The sequence below is a fragment of the Lacerta agilis genome, chromosome 9, assembly GCF_009819535.1.
Source record: "Lacerta agilis isolate rLacAgi1 chromosome 9, rLacAgi1.pri, whole genome shotgun sequence".
NCBI classification, from domain to species: domain Eukaryota; kingdom Metazoa; phylum Chordata; class Lepidosauria; order Squamata; family Lacertidae; genus Lacerta; species Lacerta agilis.
In genome coordinates, this window is record NC_046320.1 from 10,055,243 (window position 1) to 10,076,126 (window position 20,884).

The following is a 20,884-nucleotide window of genomic DNA, read 5'->3' on the forward strand; positions in this document are numbered from 1 at the left end:
TTGCCCTGTGGGCCATTTTCTAGGATGGGGTAGGAAAGTTTGGGGACCTGAGGTTGTTGGACTCTCAACTCCCATGGATCCTGCCCAGAGTAGACAGTGGCCAGGGGTGGTGGGAGTTTTAGTTCAGCAATATCTGGGTGGCCACAGGGGCTCCATCCCTGTCCTGGAGGACAAAGATAGCTCTACTCAAAAGGTTTCAGATGGACTCAGCTAGACTTGCAAATGAAACTCCAATGCTGAGATGGGTCAATCCCAGAGGTTGGTGATAATGGCTAACCCTTATCAATTCATGCAGCTGCATGGAATGATGTTCCAGGTTGCCTGAGTTAAATTTTCCTCCCTTCTCTTTATGCTTGGGCCAGTTTGATTATTTCTATCATGGTTCCCTGATTGCATCAATTAGTACTTATTTCATTAACATGGTAGAAGCATAGAATTGTAGAATCTCCTGTTCTGGAGGGTCGGACTCGAGGCAATGGCTGCAAGTTACAAGAATGGAGATTCCGACTAAACATTCGCAAAAACAGAAAGAGCTGCTCAGCAGCGGAACAGACTCCCATGAGAGGGGGTGGACTCTCTTTCCTTGGAGGTTTTTAAGCAGAGGTCGGATGACTGGTCAGGGGTTCTTCAGGTGCGATTCCTGCATTGCAGAGGGTTGGACTAGATGACCTTTGGGTACCTTCCAACTCTAAGATTCTATGAGGTTGCTGCCGGCAGCAGATGTCAAGGTGCCGGCTGCAGGTTTCGGAAATAGAAGCGGATCTTGCTCAGCTTTTGGATTTTCCCCTCCGTGTCCTTTCGGATGCGATTCAGGAACCTGCACAACTTGCTCAGCCCCCTTTCCGGGTCCTCTTCGTAGACGTTCTGGAGCATGGAAAGGCAGATATTGTGCAGCGCCAAGGTCTTGGCGGAGGGCTCGGAGAGGAGCTTCTGCCACAGGAGGGGTTGCAGGGAGGCGTAGGACCGCAAGTTGGAGTAGAAAATGACTGGCCTTTTCTCCATCACAGGGTTAACCTCCAAGACAGTACACAAATCCTTCAGGGCCTTGGCACAGTTTTCGGCTCGTGTGTCGTTCAGCTCGCCCCAGAGGAATATGCTGTCCAGGCTCTTCAGCGTGTGGCTGGGCAACTCTGGGGTCTTCTCCTTAATGAGGGGCAAGGCATCGATGAAACCAAAGATGGAGGCTTCGAATCTTTCCTCCTTGTTGATAGTTTGCAGGGCGACAACCAGGGCTGGGAGATGGTCCATGGACCAGATGTTGTACCCCACCAAAATGGGCAGGGAGAGAGAGGAGACGTAGTCAAGGAAATTCTCCAGCCCAGTCTCGTAGAATTGGCTTCTTGCGTCTCCGCCAGAGGAAGGCACCAGAGGCCGGATTATGACAGAGCAGCAGGTTGCTTCTTCGGCTACGGCAACCAGGTGCAGGACGTCTCCCGCTGAAAGAGCAGTGCGAGGAGGTTAGTCCAGATTGACAACGGAGGCGTGAGCATCACAAACAAACAAACAAATAAATAAAATTAATATTACTCAAGAGCCATAAGGTTGTTTCAGGGAAGCCAGGCCAAATGAGTTGCTGATTTATTTATTTATTATTATTATTTGCTTAATTGCATTTATACCCCGCCTTTTTTTTCCTTCATAGTTCTCCCCCGTCTCATTTAATCCTACACAACAACCCTGTGAGGTAGGTTAGACTGAGAGGCAGGGACTGACCCAAAGTCATCCAGAAAGGTTCATGGCCGATTTGGGGTTCAGTGGCAAACCGCCTCCAGCTATGGCATGGAGAAAGTGAATAAAGAGAAGTCTTTCCCCCTCTCTCATAATGCTAGATTTCATGGACATCTGATGAAGAAGAGGAGTTTGGATTTGATATCCCGCTTTATCACTACTTGAAGGAGTCTCAAAGCAGCTAACATTCTCCTTTTCCCTTCCTCCCCCACAACAAACACTCTGTGAGGTGAGTGGGGCCATTGCTAGACTGACACACACACACCCCCGTGCTTTAAGGGTGTTTTTAGAAGGCAACGCGGGGTGGGGGTGAGCACCTGATCTCCTTCCGCTTCCCCACAAACATATTCACTGTGGTTATCCGGTTTGCTCAGAGGCCAATCAGCGGGTGCAAATTTGTGTCATGAACCTGTGCTCCTGCATCTTTTAAGTGCTTTGCAATACCCTTGCTCCTCCCCCCCTCTTAGAAACCACCTGAGATAGTGACCATCAGCACACCTTGTAGCTGGAAAGACCATAGGTAAGCTCAGACCACCACCGTGCATTTAAAGTGCCCTTATACCCCAAGGTATCCTGGGAACTGTAGTTCGTGGAGGGTGCGGTGCTGAGTTAAAAGTCATTTAGTGGCGTACTTGTTGCCTTGGTGGAATGTTGCCGCACAGTCGGAATACACAAGGACATTAACAAAGAGTGTTGTGCGACAAATGGCGCAACAAGAGCCCACTGTTGCCAGCCCAATAGTTGCGTTGGATTCCTTCGTTGTTCGGCCTTTAAATCCTGGGATCTGCTCGAGCACAAGGGCTCCTGTGCTCGCAAAGAATTTTGGATACAGCCCTGGGTCTTTAGGTGGTGTCTAAAACCCAACCAAGTCAGCGCCACTCGCAGTTCATGGGAAAGGGGGCTTCATAACTGGGGGGGGGGGTGGTTTGGTGCCACACAGTGGGCTCTGCTTGCCTCATAACAGATGTCCTTTGAAAAACAGGGCAGTCAGCTGCTTATCTTAACACATAAGCAAATTGATATGGGCAGGGGCGTATAAAGGGGGGGGCGGGGGACAGTCTGCCCCGGGTGCCACCGGGGGTGGGGGGTAACAAGATGGCCTGCTGCCTCCCCCCAGCTGTAGAGTGGCCGAGGGCGCGTGTGCAGTCAGTATGGGTGCCGCTCGCATGTTGACTACTTGCACGGTGAACGTACAGGCTGCCGCGTGTGTGCAGTTCGTACGGACATTGTGCATGCACCCCCGGGTGGTTCGCCCCTCCCCTCGGCGTCCCACCCCAGGTGCCGGAGAGGGTTCCTCCACCACTGGATATGGGGGGTGGACACTCCTTCAAACATTTCTTTCTTTCTTTCTTTCTTTCTTTCATTCTTTCTTTCTTTCTTTCTTTCTTTCTTTCTTTCTTTCTTTCTTTCTTTCTTTCTTTCTTTCTACACCTGTTAGTTGCTTTATATTTAAACAAAAGTTTCAAAGGGACTTAACAAGATAAAATATCTAGGTCCCAGCTGCTTGGGGCTTTACAAGTCATTATATCAACACCCTGAATTTGGTTCAGTAGCCAATTGGCAGCCAAGCACAATTCACTCAGGATTGGTGCAATGTGCTCCTAGTAGCGCTCGGCAGTTTAGCCGCCAAATTTTATCTGTTTTGTAAAATGTACACACTGATTGGAGGAAACCTCAAAGGGACTTTAGCGCTAGCTGCAGCCCCCAAACTATCTTCAAGGGCAGTCCCACATAAAGAACATCAGAGTAATCTAACCACAAGGTGGCCAGGATATCCCTTTCCACAAAGTTGGGGGAAGGGGCTCTTTGTTCCTTGAGGTACATGTGATCTCAAGGAACAATGTGGGAGCACCCCCAGCCTTCCAAGGGTACGTGCGTGACAAACACACCCATCCACCACAACAGGCCACCTGCCACAGGACCCGAGTCTTGTCGGAATTCTGCTTCCCCCGACTGAGCGGCCAAGTCAAGGTAGGTTTGTGGCATCATTTTGTACCTGTGGATTTCTCCTGTGGCCCCTGGTTAGGCACCACTGGAAAACAGAAGGCTGATCTGATGTGCCACAATGCTTGTGCTCTCATTGGAATGTATGTTGGAAGAAGAAAAAGTTGGTAGCATCTTCCCTTGTGGAAGGAGGGCAGGAGAAGCAGCCACATTCCTGATGCCCCTCTGATACGCCACCCTCTCCCTTCACTCCCAACTAGGGATGGGAACATAGGCCAATTTTGGTTTCTCCCGGTTTCTCTTTTTCCAGTCTTAGGTTCGGTTCTCCACAATTCCACATCAGTTTGTTTTGTTTTGTTTTTTAAAAAGAGAAACTCCTCATGAAAAGCCACCAACATTTTAGTTCAAATCTCTCCTCATCTACACATTTGTGTGCACAGTTTTGCCCAATCCGCACATTTCTGCAAACCAGTTTTCCCTAATATAAGACATTCTTGTAGCGGCTTTTGATACAGTCGACCATAACTTCCTTGTGGACCATGTAGAGGAGCTGGGAGCTGGGGGCACTGTTATACAGTGGTTCCTCTCCTTCCTCCTGGACTGTGTCCAGAAAGTGGTGGTGGGGGATGAGTGTTCAGGCCCCTGGGCCCTCACTTGTGGGGTGTGGGGGACTCCCTGGTCCTGAATGGGGTAACTGTGCCCCTGAAGGATCAGGTGCGCAGCCTGGGAGTCATTTTGGACTCACAGCTGTCCATGGAAGCGCAGGTCAATTCTGTGTCCAGGGCAGCTGTCTACCAGCTCCATCTGGTATGCAGGCTGAGACCCTACCTGCCCACAGACTGTCTCACCAGAGTGGTGCACGCTCTAGTTATCTCCCACTTGGACTACTGCAATGTGCTCTACGTGGGGCTACCTTTGAAGGTGACCCGGAAACTACAACTAATCCAGAATGCAGCAGCTAGACTGGTGACTGAGAGTGGCCACCGAGACCATATAATACTGGTCCTGAAAGACCTACATTGGCTCCCAGTATGTTTCCGAGCACAATTCAAAGTGTTGGTGCTGACCTTTAAAGCCCTAAATGGCCTTGGCCCAGTATACCTGAAGGAGCGTCTCCACCCCCATCATTCTGCCCAGACACTGAGGTCCAGCTCTGAGGGCCTTCTGGCGGTTCCCTCGCTACGAGAAGCCAAGTTACAGGGAACCAGGCAGAGGGCCTTCTCGGTAGTGGCACCTGCCCTGTAGAACACCCTCCCATCAGATGTCAAAGAGATAAACAACTACCTGACATTTAGAAGACATCTGAAGGCAGCCCTGTTTAGGGAAGTTTTTAATGTGTGACATTTTTATGGATTTTTAATCTTTGTTTGGAGCAGCCCAGAGTGGCTGGGGAAACCCAGCCAGATGGGTGGGGTACAAATTATTAATTAATTAATTAATTAATTAATTAATGAAATCATTATATATCATTTTTAGCAATATATGTGTGTTTTTATGCACGCTTTCCCCTAGGATATGCAATTTTGTGCACGTGACTTGGCTGGATAACTGCACTGCAAAATTCAGACTGTGCAGAAGGATGACTTATGGATTGTTTTGGAAAGTGCAAATCCAGTAGATTTGCCTTCAAATGCAAACTGAACTGAATTTCTCCCCCCCCACCCACTTCTCCCCAAGCGATAATTTTGCAGTATCTGATTTCAGAAGTGGCTCTCGGCCCCTTACGTAGAAGCTTCAGGTCGAAGAACACCATGGTCCCGTGCCCCGACTGAAACTCCTGCCTCAGCCGTTCTTCCTGGCTACTCTGTGATCTGTTCCTGATGTCCCGTAGCAAGCTAGATTCCTGGCGAGAAGACAGACAAGTGGGGGGGGGGGGACACACACTTCAGAAGTTATGGGCCACTGACTCACACACACACACCCAGCCGCAACCACTGCACTGCTGCCTTGGGGAGTTCCACGACCCAGAAAAAAAAGAGAGCCTTGTGACAACTTAAAAGACTAAAAAGATTTTATTTGCAGCATAGCATCATAGAACTGTCAGGAGGGAAGATACCCCCAAGCAGGGCCAGATTTAGGTTTGATGAGGCCCTCAGCTACTGAAGGTAATGGGGCCCTTTATATGCCCAGTTGTTGCCCTTTGTCAACAACAAATTGTCGCTGTTTTTTGTGTTGAATATATGCTATATGGTAATTTATGGACCTAGTAGGTATCTAAAGCCATTTGCACATAACAAAATATGAATTTTATCAAAGCAATTGTTGAACTGAAACACAATTAAGAAGAAGTATATTAATAGTGAAATACAATTAAGAAGAATTATATTAATAGTGAAATACAGTTAAGAAGAAGTATATTTTTTTTGGGGGGGGACAAGAGAGTGGGGCCCTAAGCTATAGCTTATTTAGCATATATATAAATCCAGCACTGACTCAAACCCATGGCTTCAAGTTACAAAAAGGGAGATTGCGGTTAAACATCAGGAAGAACTTTCTAATCTTCTCTGTATCGTTCCAATTTTAGTATATGTGCTGCCGAAGCGAGCACAGGAAGAACTTTCTGACAGTGAGAGCTGTTTGACAGTGGAACAATTCCCCTCAGGAGGTGGCGGACTCTCCTTCCTTGGAGGTTTTTAAGCAGAGGTTGGGTGGCCATCTGTCTTGGATGCATTGCAGGGGGTTGGACTAGATGACCCTTGGCGTCCCTTCCAACTCTTAAGATTATATGAACATCGAAGGTCTGCTCTGCTGCGCCTATGTCACAATCAGGTGCAAGAAAAGGATTGCTTTTTTAATTATTATGTATAGTTGTAAAGGGCCACCAACATGCTGCGAGACCACAGCCTTCACAAGGGACTCCATTGTCCAGGGGGCAGTGAGGGGGGCGCCATGCGGCAGCATGGCAGCACCTGGGTCTCTGCACTCACCACAGATTCGTCGTCGGAGATTTCGTCTCCTGAAGAAATGCTCACAGGAGCATCATCTGCAAGAGAAAAGCCGGACATCCAATGAAGGCTAGCCTTCTGCGCTGGCCCTTCCCACTGCCAAGCGGCTCTTAGTGTCAGAAATCACTTCCTAACGTTAAGTTACAATACACACACACAAACAAACACATTATTATTTTTGGACGATGCACACTTCTCTCACAGCCTGCTCCAGTTTAAAAGAGGCATTCCTGCCTTTCTTTCAAGCAGGTAATGCTTCTTCCAAGATTTGTGTAAGTACCTGCATTAAAAATATATTTATTTGTGGGGTTTTATTTTTGAAAATCTGATTGATTGAAGTCAAATATATTTATTTGTATATTAATGTTGTAAGTTGTAATTTCAATGTAGATTTCTTTTCTTCTTCTTTTCCTTCCCCTCCCTTCTCCCTCCTCCCCCCTCCCTCCTCCCCCCCTTTCCCTCTTTACTCTCTTCTTTTTGTTTTTCGGCTCGTTTTTAGGACTATTCTTTTAGTATTGTTAAATTATATATGGGCTGTATGTAGAAGTGGGTGTGTTTTTGTGTTGTGAAATCGTCCTGTGTTTTGTTGTGTCATGTATATGATGTCTGGTGATTTTGCTGTTTAATAAAATAAAATTAAAATAAATAAAAAATACAAATCATACACACACCTAACAGGATTAGGCCCCAATGAACTTAATGGGACTGACTTCCAAGCAAGCCTGTGTAGCGTAGTGGTTAAAGTGTCGGACTAGGGAAAAAAACGAAAAGAAATAAAGAAAATCTGATTGATTGTGGGTGCTTTTTAATCAACAGAGAAGGTTTCAATCCACTATGTGACCTGACTGATTAAACCACGGGTGGGGAGACCGCACCCCTCCAGAGGCTGTTAGATTTCAACTCGTCCCAGCCTCTGCCAGAGTGGCTAATGGTCAGGGATGCGGTTGGGAGTTGTAGTTCAACGACATCTGCGGCGCACCAGGTTCCTCACAACCTGGTAGCCAAGTGGTTCAGGCGATGGATTAGAAATCCACTGGGATCTCGCCCCACGGGTTCAAATCCTGCTGACGATGTACTGATGTTACTATTTGAGAGCTAGCGTGGTGTAGTGGTTGGTCAGACGATGACCGGGGAGAGACCAGGGTTCAAGTCCCCACTCAAGCCATGAAGCTCACCGGGTAACCTTAGGGCAGTCCCTGCCCCTCAGCCTAAGAATGGGGAAGTGGGGAGCTCTTTGGCGAAAAAGGTGGCATATGAATGACACAGATAAATAAAAATACCTGGATTAAACAATTCAGCCGCCTTTAGGCTGTCGATTTCACGGTGAGAAGCTCACTTCTCATGACAAGAAGCCATTAGCAATCCCCCCCCCCTCAAAAAAGATAACAAAAATGTGTGGCTTGGTCTTAAGAATCCCTGAGTAAAACAGCAGCTTCTGTCTGTACCTGGTTCAGACAGCTCTGGGTCAGACCTGGGGGAACACTTTGAGCTGCCCATGCCTTCTCCTGCCTTGTCCCTGCTCCCTGTGGAATGGGCGCATCCTGGAGATTGAGAACTGGTCCATGTTGGTTCCGGCCACCAACTGTTGCCAGGCAGCTGGCTGGATCCCGCACCATCGTAATCATGTTCCATTTTCACCACTTTTGGAGGGGTCTGGACAGCCCTTTCCACGTGGGCACATTTCCTCTTTGCTGGCGACTTCGGGAGGTGGCCCTAGGAGACAAGAGCACGGAATAGGATGACATGGCCATTAATTAATTAATTAATTAATTACTTTGTGCAGCAAAAGCCACTACAAAGTGAGATACAAAAAAACAAAACAAACAAAACAAAAACATATTATGCAGTTAAAATTAGGCATTCCAGCTAATAAAAATTTGCTCTTCTGAAGAATTCAACTTAGGCCCACAAATATTTCTCATTAAAAATGCCACTCTAAAGGCAATGCGGGTGGCGCTGTGGGTTAAACCACAGAGCCTAGGGCTTGCCGATCAGAAGGTTTGGCGGTTCAAATCCCCGCAATGGGGTGAGTTCCCGTTGCTCGGTCCCAGCTCCTGCCCACCTATCAGTTCCAAAGCACGTCAAAGTGCAAGTAGATAAATAGGTACCGCTCCAGCGGGAAGGTAAACGGCATTTCTGCGCGCTGCTCTGGTTCGTCAGAAGCAGCTTAGTCATGCTGGACACGTGACCTGGAAGCTGTATGCCGGCTCCCTCGGCCAGTAAAGCGAGATGAGCGCCGCAACCCCAGAGTTGTCCGCGACTGGACCTAACTGTCAGGGGTCCCTTTACCTTAAAGGCAATTCTTGTCAGAAATGTTAAGGGGACCTGTCCCCTAATAAAAAGTGAGCCGAGTACCCCCTTGATCTTTCAGCTGAGAGGTTTTAATCTTTGAACACGGTTGTATTTACTACTAATAATAATACTTTGGGCTCTTTGCATTTTTGTGGGGAAAAGAAATGGATGATTTTGAGACATTTGAATTTAAAAGAAATACTGTTTAACAGAAAGTGGAGAAGATGGATGCTGTCATGGAGTGCATATCTTAAATAACTTTTTTTAAATGTAACTGGCAGATGGAAAATCGGAAGTCTGTTATATTCTTATTTCTTGTTTCTTGTTTCTTTTATCCCCCCCCCTCTCTTCTTCATTTTCTGTTCCTTTTTCTTTCAAGTCCTACCTCTGGGGTCTTCATTAGGGTCCAGGGACTGCATGATCATGGGGTGGGAAATGGTTGATGGAGGACCCTTGATGGGAGACTGGGAAGTGCCGGTCTCCCAGGGTGAGAGAACTACTTTTAAGAGAGGGCTCCATATTCTATTTTCACTTTGGGTAGATGTTTCTGTTTTTAATTTCCATTCGTTTTTTATATCTATATTGTATCACAACAAAAGTTTAATAAAAATCTTAACTGCTTTTAACAAAATCAGGTATTGGACCTGGGATAATAAATCAGTACAGAATATGGTCATATGAATCCAGGGGGAGTATGGATGAGCCCCCTGATTCTTCCACATCACACAGCGTTGCCGTAAAATCCAGACACAAAAGTTATTGAGCTTTTTGGGGGGCGGGGGTGTTTGTTGAGCTTTAAAGCTAATTTAAAGAAAGGTTGCTAAAACCAACACTGCCGACATGGGGTTGCCATACGACTGGCATTTTTGCAATTTCCACCAATAAACTTTCAGCTGCAGTATTATGGGTATGTCCAGGGACGCAGGTGGCGCTGTGGTCTAAACCACTGAGCCTCTTGGGCTTGCCGATCAGAAGGTCGGCGGTTCGAATCCCCGCAATGGGGTGAGCTCCCGTTGCTCAGTCCCTGCTCCTGCCAACCTAGCAGTTCAAAAGCACATCAAAGCGCAAGTAGATAAATAGGTACCACTCCGGCGGGAAAGTAAACAGCATTTCCATGTGCTGCTCTGGTTCGCCAGAAGCAGCTTACCATCAAGCTGGCCACATGACCCGAAAGCTGTCTGCGGAAAAACAGCGGCTCCCTCAGCTAGTAAAGCGAGATGAGCGCTGTAACCCCAGAATCGTCCATGACTGGACCTAATGGTCAGGCGTCCCTTTACCTTTACCAGGAAATTCCAGGCATATGGCAACCCTAGCATCACCCCACATTTTTTCTGTCCCAATCCCTCTCTCTCTCTCTCTCTCTCTCTCTCTCTCTCTCTCACACACACACACACACACACACTCCTAGAAGGAAGACCTCTTCCCACATTCATCACAACCAGAGAATGCAAGAGGGTGGGAGGGAACAGAGAGAGGGAAATTGTGCTTTCTGACTTACCAGATTACTGCTGCTTGCGTTGCTGCTGCTGGGGCTATCTGGGTTGCTGGCGTCTGTCATTCTGGCCACCGCAGCATTAAGGCGGCCGCGGGGAGGCTGTTTTTCAGACCCTCCCTGAGGATGGGTAATGCAAACAGTTTTATGAGAATGTTAATAGAGAAAACTCCCCCTATTATTATCATCACATGAATACTCTGGAGTTAACTATTTGTGGTAGTGTTTATAATAAAACAGTAGCAAGGTGAAGGCTGCACTCATTCCCTCCCCAGAGGTCCAAAATGTGAGGAGTCTCTTCCAACGTGGGTATCTAATTGTGTTCTGAACACTCTGTGAAGGTTTCCACAGTGAGGCACAAAAACTTAGTTCAAGGGACACACTATTTACAGAGGATTTTAAGCAGCCCAGTTTGGTCCTTCTGATGGCAGGCGAAAACTTTCTTGTTCCAACAGGCTTTTGGGAACTGCCTGTTTTTAAGGAAAGGACTGGTGTTGGGATGCTATTATTGGAAAGATCTGTATATCTTGATAGACACAAACACACGCACACTTAAATGTTTTTAAGGATGTCCCCCTCCCCAATGTTTTCAGCTGTTTCTATTTTATCTGTGTCAGGGAAGTCCCCTCCCTTCCACTGCAGCCGGGAATGGGACCGGCATCGCAGAAGCTTTTAGAGTATAAAGACCCTTGTCCGCTGTTTACGAGCTCCCCCTCCCCCTCCTCTGGGAGCCCGCATGGTTCACATTCCTCAGAGGGGGAAAGAGGGGGGGAGACAGAAGAGCGATGCGGAGGCTTAGAGCCGGAACACCACAGGGAGAGCAGGGACAGAGGTCAAGTTCTCACACTACGTGGTCGATCGCAGAGGGGGAGAAGGAGGGGCTTCAGGTTCCCCAAGTTGCTTTGTTGGAAGGGAAACCGAAAGAGTTCATTCCGGGACACTGATGAGTAAGGGAAAGGACGCCTGAGACTTTGCTTTGCTGTATATAGCTTGCACAATAAAGAACTTAGTTTTTAGAAGTTCTTTGCCTTGGACTGTTACTCATGAGCAACCACTAAGCGTCCTTACAATCTGTGAGATGCCTTTGACTAGATGACCCTCAGGGATTCTTCCAACTATCTAATTCTATGACCATCTTTTCCAAGCCACTCAATCCCCTGCTAGGATTTCACTTCCGCTCAAGGATTCGAAAGCAAGTTGCCCAGCCTAGCTAACCCCATTCCCTATCCAATGGTTAAACTGTCAGCTTTTCCCTTAAACTCTCTCTTTTCTCTCCTGAGTGGCATCTCTGAAATGATCCCTTATATATGCAGCTGGAGTTTGTCAATGTGGAGATGACATGATGAACACCAGAGATGGGGTGAACCTGCAGCCCTCCAGAATTTGTAGCGCCACAACTCCCATCATCCTTAGCCATTGGCCATGCCACCTGGGACTGATGGGAACTGGAGTCCAGTAGCGTGTTCCCCAGTCCCAGTGTATGCAAAAGCAGCTCTCACCTGGTTGGGTGCAGTTTCCAGTCCACCTGGGACAGCTTCTAAAAAAGAGTGAGGCATTATTGAATTGAAAATGGAGCAAATTGGTCTGTTTCTATTCAGAGACAGAATCACCAAGTATTTCGATTCTGCAGCCATTACTGGCATATCTGTGTTAGTTTCCCATCTTCCTACTCAGTGCACAAAACTTTAAGGAATGTATTTCACTTTGAAGCTTTACTATTCTATAAAAAAAACTGACCACAAAGCTTTAAGGAAAAGACCTTTTAAACTTTTGCCTGTCAATCATCCTCATTGTTCTATATAGTCATAAATCCTACGGACTTCCCACTTCTTAGGACCATCTCCATTTTGCAACAGCGCAAACAGCAAGAGGCAGTTTGCTTTTCAGCACCAGTCGCTGGGAACTTGCACTTTTATTCTGCTCTGGGAGCTTCCTGCAAGGAGCACCCAGTTGGCTGATGGTGAGAATGAGATGGGACACTGGCCTGGGCCAGCAGACTTTTCTTATGACTTTGCATAGTAGAGCTGGGGGCATCCAGCTTTTGTCAAATTGTAGGCAGGGATGTAAAGGTAAATGGACCCCTGACAGTTAGGTCCAGTCGCGGATGACTCTGGGGTTGCGGCGCTCATCTCGCTTTACTGGCCGAGGGAGCTGGCGTACAGCTTCCGGGTCATGTGGCCAGCATGACAAAGCCGCTTCTGGCGAACCAGAGCAGCGCACGGAAACACCGTTTACCTTCCCGCCGGAGTGGTACCTATTTATCTACTTGCACTTTGATGTGCTTTCAGATTGCTAGGTGGGCAGGAGCAGGGACTGAACAACAGGAGCTCACCCCGTCGGGGATTTGAACTGATCGGCAAGCCCTAGGATCTGTGGTTTAACCTACAGTGCCACCCGCGTCCTTGTGGGCAGGAATGAAGTATCCGCAAAACATTGCATCCGTATTTGTCACCTAAGATTAGGTGACAAATTATATACCAAGTCAAACCACTGGTCTGTTGTCTGCTTTTGCTGGCAGTGGCTCTCCAAAATGCCAGGCAGATCCTGCTACTCACTGAGCTTTCAAGTCAAGATGCCAGGATTTTGACCAGGGCCAGTGGTGGAGTTAGGGAGGTTTTAGACTCTGGGCTTAAGGGTCTTATGGGCGGCACTTCTTGAGATGGTCATGCGCATTCCTTCACCTGTGGTTCTGGGGGCCCCTCCTGCTCATTCTCTAGACTTCCACCCTAAAGCCTACCAGCTAAACAACTCTCCTTTACTCAAAAGTTTGTCAAAACAAAATAAAAAATAAAAAAATTCATTCCAGTAGCACCTTAGAGACCAACTAAGTTTATTCTAAGGTGCAAGGATTTTTTTTATTTTTTTATTTTGTTTGAACCACGGCAGACCAACATGGCTACCTACCTGTAACCAAAAGTTTGTCACAGTGATGGCCACATATAAAAAGGACGGCCTCTTACAATCTGTGCAAATCTGTCACACACAAAAGTGGGCAGCAGCTGCACAAATCTTTTTGTTCTGCCTTTCTGGAGACGAGCTGCAGAAAGTATTAAGTCTAGGTACTCTGAAAGCTGAAATCTCTCTGCACATGAGCTATGACAGTCAGTATGTTGAGAGCTTCTGACTGACCGGTGTGTAAGAAGGAACACCAACAAGGTGGCTCTGATCATTTCTTTGCTCTGGCAAAGAACCAATGTAGAAACCCTGCCCTGGTGCCACCACTGGGCCTAGGCCTTTCCACACACAGGAGGTCTGCCACGAGGCTCACTTCCTCTCCTACCCAGCCACACCAGCCAGTCATTTCTCTTCAAGACACTCACCTCTGGCCTTTGTCACTCTGTCATACAGAGCCTGGAGTTGGGTCTTGACCTCTGCAAAGTCCCTCGCTTGGATCTGGAAATTGACAACTGGCGGCTGGTTATCTCTGAAATCCTCCAGCGACCTTTTGATGTAGGGGTGCATCTCCAAGACCACCTGGTCAGAGGCGTAGAGCTGCATCTTCTCCAACAGCTGATCACTGGATGCCATCCTCTTGACCAGGCCTTCCACGTCCTTGAGCCTCCTCTCTACATCCTTGACTTGTTGCTGGTGCTGGTCCTCCACTTCTGCTAGGAACTCGGCCTCCTTTTCTCGCAGCACCTTCACCATCTTGCCGATCTGCTGCTGGATCAGCTCCCTCGTCTCGTTCCTCGCCTTCTCCATGTTTCCCACCAGCTCCTGGAGGCTGTGGTAGGCTTTGGTGTGGTTGCTTTTCCTGAGCTCCCTTTGCATGCTCTGCAGCTCGTTTTGCCTGTGCCGGATTTCATCTGATATTTCGCAGTGCTGGCTCTGGTGTTTGCTGTCCAGAGTAACGCAAACCACGCACATGGGCCGCCTACACTCTTTGCAATAGACTCTGTAAATCAAATGCCATTGGCTTTGCTTATTGGGACTGCTGCTCATAGTTATTATTATTATTAATTGCTTTTTCATTATGATTATTTTTTTACTAAGTTTTAGTAACACCGAAAATTAGTTCTTTTAAAAAAAGATAAGTTGTCACAATTGCCAATATTGAGGCACTGAGTTGATCAAAAAACATGCAGGGGGGGAAGAATGTTTACTGAACCCAGACACTCACATAGACCTGAGGTACTGGCTTGTTTTGATTGTATGTAATCTGCTCTGGGAGCCTTTCTGGCTCAACCGCAGGGCACAAACGCTCTAAATAAATACACAGGGGCGTAGCATGGGGGGTCCGCCCTGGTTTCCATAATGGAGGGGGTGACAAATTATCAAGGAACAATTTTTTTTTTGGAATTTTTTTTTTTAAATGCCTGCTCCGAAGGTCTTATCTTACTATACTAGGGATTATATAGCTATATATGAAATTTCATGCATATCAGTTAATATATTGACCCTCCTCCACCAAAATAGCTGTTCACTTGGCTGTTTTCCTATGTCATGAAGGCTGAAATTTCAGTTCAGAGAACACTTTACTGTTCCCAACCCTAACCCTATGGAAAGCCATCTAAATAGACTTTAATTTGATTTTGAGATGTTTTTAGGAGGTAATTTAATTATTGTTTGATTTTATACCAATGTTATGTATCTGATGTTAGCCACCCTGAGCCTGACTTCGGCCAGGGAGGGTGGGATATAAATAAAAGTTTTTTATTATTATTACTTGTTATTATTCCTTTGTAAGAAAATATGAAATAACGTAAAACCATTTTTTGCAGGGGGGGGGAATCAATGGGGGGGTTGACAAGAAATTTTCCGCACTGGGTACCACCTGACCTTCACATGCCGGGGGGGGGGTGACAAATTTTTTTGCCCCCGGGTACCAATTTACCATGCTATGCCCCTGTAAATACATGTAACCTGAGGCTTCTGGGCTGCTGTATTTATATATAAAATAAAATTAGACCAAACAGTCAAAAAGGAAACCTCATCCTTAGACCCATCTGAATCCAGGAAGTTGGATTCCGTTGGAGGCAGCCCACTGGATCACGCCAATGTCCCATCTGGTTCAGCATCCTATTCTCACAGTGGACAACCAGTCACCCATGGTAGGAAACCCACAAGCATTCAGGCAGAGGATGGGACAGTGGGCTTAACCCTGGCAATCAAAATAAGATCTCAGACTAATGAAGTGCTCACGGACAACTTACCTTGCAATATCGCTATTGTGGTTTGTTTTGGGGCAGTTCATGACACTTTGCTTCCTGGTCCCTGCAAGGAACTCTTCCCTAGACGTGGCCTGGAGATTCTTCAACGTTTTGACTTCATGGAGGCCGTTCTTCTTGACTCTCTCGTGGTTTGCGGAACACACGCCGTCGCAAAAGTGCCAGTTACATTCGGAACACCAGAACACCGCCTCTCTCTCAGAGCTGCAGCTGCAGGCCAAAACTTGGCCTTGGCTGATCTTCCGGTAGATGCTCAGCTGGGACTGAAGGTTTGCAAAGAGCATGTTGCACTGCAGTTCAGGGAGAGAGTACGGGGATCTGCATATGGCACAGTGACCAATGGGCTGGTTTTCTTCGAGGCACTGGGTGCACAGGTTGTGAAGGCATGGCAGGAGTTTGGGGCTCTGGACTTCCCCATGGCAACTCTCACACAAGAGGAACTGTAATTCACCCATCTCCTGTTGAGAAAAACAAGGATAAGGGGCAATAGTTTGGAAGATGCCCATTAAGCTTCAAGTAGGGATGGGGGGGGGGGGGACTGGGGGAGAATCACCAGCATTTTGCTGCAAATTTTCCCCAACTTACACATTTCTGTATGACATTTTTTCCCGTAACTGCACATTTTGGAAAGCAAAGGTGAATCTACATCAGGGGTCAGCAAACTTTTTCAGCCATGGGCCGGTCCACTGCCCCTCAGACCTTGTGGGGGGGGGGTCGGACTATATTTTGGGGGAAAAATATGAACGAATTCCTATGCCCCACAAATAACCCAGAGATGCGTTTTAAATAAAAGGACACATTCTACTCATGTAAAAACACGCTGATTCCCGGACCGTCCGGGGACCACATTTAGAAGGCGATTGGGCCCCTTAGTTTGGGGACCCCTGATCTACATTGTCTAGCACAGTGTTTTTCAACCTTTTTTGGGCAAAGGCACACTTGTTTCATGAAAAAAATCACGAGGCACACCACCATTAGAAAATGTTAAAAAATTTAACTCTGTGCCTATATTGACTATAATATAAAGTAATTCTCTTGAATAGGAATCAAATAAACAATTTTTCCCACGGCACACCAGGCAACATCTCGTGGCACACTAGTGTGCCGCGGAACAGTGGTTGAAAAACACTGGTCTAGCAGAGACCCCACAAGCCCCACTTTGCAGCTGAATCTCCTGGCCCAGAACCCGCTTTTGTTGAAGCAGCCCAGGGGTTTAGTCACGCGCAGCCCTGGCTATTCTCAGAGGGGTTTGCTGCTCTGGTCCCAGATCTTGGAACTTCAGCACTCAGGTGTTCCAAGGACTTGCATCCTCTTGAGCCGCAGGACACGGCTACCTACTACTTTGGAGAAGGGGAGCCTCTCCTGGCACTTGGTCTCTCAGCTGCATGGTTGCCAAATGCAGAACCGGCTCAAGCACAGATCAGGTTACAAGGTACACAAGCCAGCAGTTGTATCAGCGCACTAAGGCACATGGCTGGGCATAAGTTAAGATGTTGTCCTTACATGGCCCCTGAGTTCTCCTTTTTACAGTTCCGGGTTGAGGCAGCAGGGCATGATTTACTATTTTTTAAAATGGTTACTATGTACTTAGCATTGCCTAACCCGACTGCAGCAAGGCAGAATGAGTTAATAATGACTCATTTCCTGAGAACTTTCAGCTTCCTGCTGAGTTAAGAAAAGGACCAAACCTAGATGATGGTATTCTTGCAAGGACACACAAGAACGTAAGAATCTGGATCTGGCCCATGGTCCATCTAGCCCAGCATCCTCTTCTCAGGGTGGAAGACCAGATGCCTTTGCGAAACCCACAAGCAGGGCTTGAGCACAACTCCCAGCCCCCAACCCCCTGTGACTGGTATGCAAAGTCTTACTGCCTCCAACAGCGGACATGAAAAATGCCTTTTCCCAAAACACTTTTAGATGGGGGCAAATCCCTTTCCCGGGTAAGACAGAGCTGATTCCACTCTGGTGACTCTGATTTTGATTCTGTTCAGAGCCTCTTAGGGACTTCTTCACACCTACCAAGCCCTGTATTACAGATGGAAGCCAATTTCATTTCCCTCAGTTTCTCATTTCCCCAATCTTAAATCCAGTTCTCCACATTTTGCAGGAATTTGTGGGGTTTTTTTAAATTGTCGTGAAGACTCACCAGCACTTTTCTCATAATAAACACATCTTTAAAGATGCAGTCTTGACTAAATCACACATTTTTGCAAGCAATTCCTCCCAGCACAATGCATGCTTTGTATTTCATTTTCACTGGTAAAATGTGCATTTCTGTAAACGTTGCAAAATTTGGACAATTGGAAATTTTAGAGGATAGCTTTGATTCGGTTTGAATATTGTCCAGAAAACATGAACTTGGTAGATTCAGCTGTAAACAACAGCAACATCTGGCTGGGTTTCCTTACTGAACCGATTACAGGTAGGTAGCCGTGTTGGTCTGCCAGTCAAAACAAAACAAAATTAAAAAATCCTTCCAGTAGCACCTTAGAGACCAACTAAGTTTGTTCTTGGTATGAGCTTTCGTGTGCATGCACACTTCTTCAGACACGAAAGCTGATACCAAGAACAAACGTGTCCAGAAGACGGCAACCAAAATGGTCAAAGGCCTGGAAACGATGCCTTATGAGGAACGGCTTAGGGAGCTGGGTATGTTTAGCCTGGAGAAGAGAAGGTTAAGGGGTGATATGATAGCCATGTTCAAATATATAAAAGGATGTCATATAGAGGAGGGAGAAAGGTTGTTTTCTGCTGCTCCAGAGAAGCGGACATGGGGCAATGGATTCAAACTACAAGAAAGAAGATTCCACCTAAACATTAGGAAGAACTTCCTGACAGTGAGAGCTGTTCAGCAGTGGAATTTGCTGCCAAGGAGTGTGGTGGAGTCTCCTTCTTTGGAGGTCTTTAAGCAGAGGCTTGACAGCCATCTGTCAGAAATGCTTTGATGGTGTTTCCTGCTTGGCAGGGGGTTGGACTGGATGGCCCTTGGGGTCTCTTCCAACTCTATGATTCTATGATTCTATGAAACTTAGTTGGTCTCTAAGAGTTACTGGAAGGAATTTTTTATTTTATTTTGTTTTGACTGAACCGAGTTTCTCCCCCCTGTCCTGTCCTTAATTCTGTATATCTTCCCCCCCCCCACGTCCTTCGCTTTCACCCTCCCCTCCTCTACTTTCTGTTAGAGCTTATCGCTTGCAGAGCCAGTGCCAGGGCGTGAGCGTCTCCTGGTCCTGCAACTTTCCCTCCTCCTCCTCCTCCTCCCTTTGCCCATCATGCAAAAGAAGGCAAGGGAATGGAGAGGGAGGAACAGCTCCATCTGGGCTGCAGTAGCTTGAAAAGGAAGGGTGCGTGCACTGAGGACCCCCTAAAAACTGATTGCTTGTCCTGGCACGGAAGTGGAGCAAATCTGGAAAGAGCTTCTGAATGATGCCTTGGCTGTAAATGCCCCCCTTGTTCACTGAAACTTAGCAGAGTCTTCCCAGGACGAGTCCAGGGTCTTACCTGGCTCTCGGAGAGGGATGCTGAGGTCCCCTGAGCCATCCTTGTCTCCCCACGAAGCTCTTTCCTCCTCCAGAAGAGCTCTTAATGGAGAAAGGAGGCTGCCCAGATATTTCTGCTTTTTAAGTTTCGTTTTCATAGAAACGGAAAGTCTCTTTCCTGGTTATTGTGTGTGCCCGTGGGTGTAGCTACGATTTATGTTAGGCGGGGCAGGATTTACCAGGGGAGGACCAGAGCCCAGCTATCTGCAACACAGTTTAAGGTCAGTTTAAATTTCCAAATCCCTCCCCCCTTCTAACGGTTATTTCAGTTTCCCATAGCAATGTCAAAAACAAATACATGTATAATTTTAACAAGCACGAACCTACTTTACACAATTTTATTTTAGGGAGCTTTGACAACAGGAATAAACCAAACTGACAAAGTAGAGATAATTACTACTTTAAAACAAAACAAAACAGAAGTCTCACAGAAAAGTGAGAATATAAATACTGTATCAGAAACCAAACTTTTCCGGGAGAGACATAACTGAGTGGTTTTGACTGAAAAACTGAAACCATTTGTGCACTAGCCAGTTACATCAGAAATATATTTGAAGGGGTGTGTGGTATTTTATCCCACACCCTCCAGCTACTAAATATAAATTCTTGAAGCTGTTACAGGTTACTTTGAAGACTGATTAGTTTCCATTTAATATCCTCTGAAACCTACATTAATACACTCATCAGGTGTCTTCCAGAGTCCAGGGCTGGAGACCCAGCTAACTTTCATCCAAAGAATGATTTTTAAAAATGAAGTGTACCATCCTAAATGAAACCCACAGAAAAGAACATCTGCTCTCTCTCAAACACACACTCTTAGTTTCTGTGTTGGCATTGCTGGTTCCTGCCCTGCCCGGAGCTTTCTCTCGTCTTGCTGCAATTCAATTCGGTGTTAATCATTTCTCTGGTTCTGTCCCAACAGAAAGATCACTCACCACAAGGATTTATGCAGACTGGGCATCATTCATTGCTGTTCTGCTTGAAATGCTGAGAGTGTTGTTGTTGTTGTTGTTGTTTGCATATTGCCTATGCCCATAGGTTTCAGGCAGGTGCACCACACAAAGTTACAATATGCAAAGCAGAAAATACATAATAATTTTTTTAAAAAAGCTTCCTGGTGGCCTGAGGTGTTGCTCCATGGAACAGACTGTCTCAGAAGGTGGCAGCAGATCTCCTGCTTCAGCAGGCGGTTGGACTAGATGACCTTTGGAGAACCTTTCAACTCTAGGATACTATACTTTGCATGCCGGAGGCTTCGTTTCTTATAATCTCCTGTTAAAAACAGATAATGGGGAAAGCCTTCTTCCTGAGACCCAACCGGCCTTGGCCCTAGGACCGTTTTTCTACCTGCTCTGCAGTGATGAACTACAGTCCAGGTGTGGCAGCCACAGATAGGTTGTCATGAGGTCACAGTTGGCAGAGACTGTGCAAGAAAAGAGCAAGTTCATAACCGGAGTCCATCGGGTGCAGAGAGCGATGACAAGCCCAGGGGGCAGGGGCACGGTCCCCTGAGAAAGGCACCTCGGGGTGCGTGACGGCAGCCCTCAAAGATGGAGCGGAGCCAGAGACTCCTCCTCCCTCATGGAATCATTGCACTGAAGAGCTGAAAGGGATCCCCAAGGGTCATCTAGTCCAACCGCCTGCAATGCAGAAATCACGGTTAAAGAAACCCTAGCAGATCTCCCCCTCCCACACCTCTGTTTAAAAACCTCCAAAGTAGGAGAGCCCACCACCTTCCGAGGGAGTCTGTTCAACGGTCAAGCAGCTCTTGAG

General features: G+C 46.9%; 1 protein-coding gene across 1 annotated transcript; it reads right to left on the bottom strand.

Annotated features, from left to right (window-relative positions):
- Window positions 1-723: 723 nt before the first annotated feature.
- Window positions 724-19,171, bottom strand: LOC117053164 (protein PML-like). Its single transcript, XM_033160714.1, has 9 exons — window positions 19,074-19,171; window positions 15,555-16,027; window positions 13,722-14,296; window positions 11,901-11,938; window positions 10,408-10,521; window positions 8,018-8,330; window positions 6,600-6,655; window positions 5,398-5,515; window positions 724-1,436 (listed from the first exon to the last, which is right to left on the bottom strand). The coding sequence occupies exons 1-9, from the start codon at window positions 19,110-19,112 to the stop codon at window positions 724-726; spliced, it is 2,439 nt and encodes an 812-aa protein (XP_033016605.1). The 5' UTR covers window positions 19,113-19,171.
- Window positions 19,172-20,884: the final 1,713 nt, after the last annotated feature.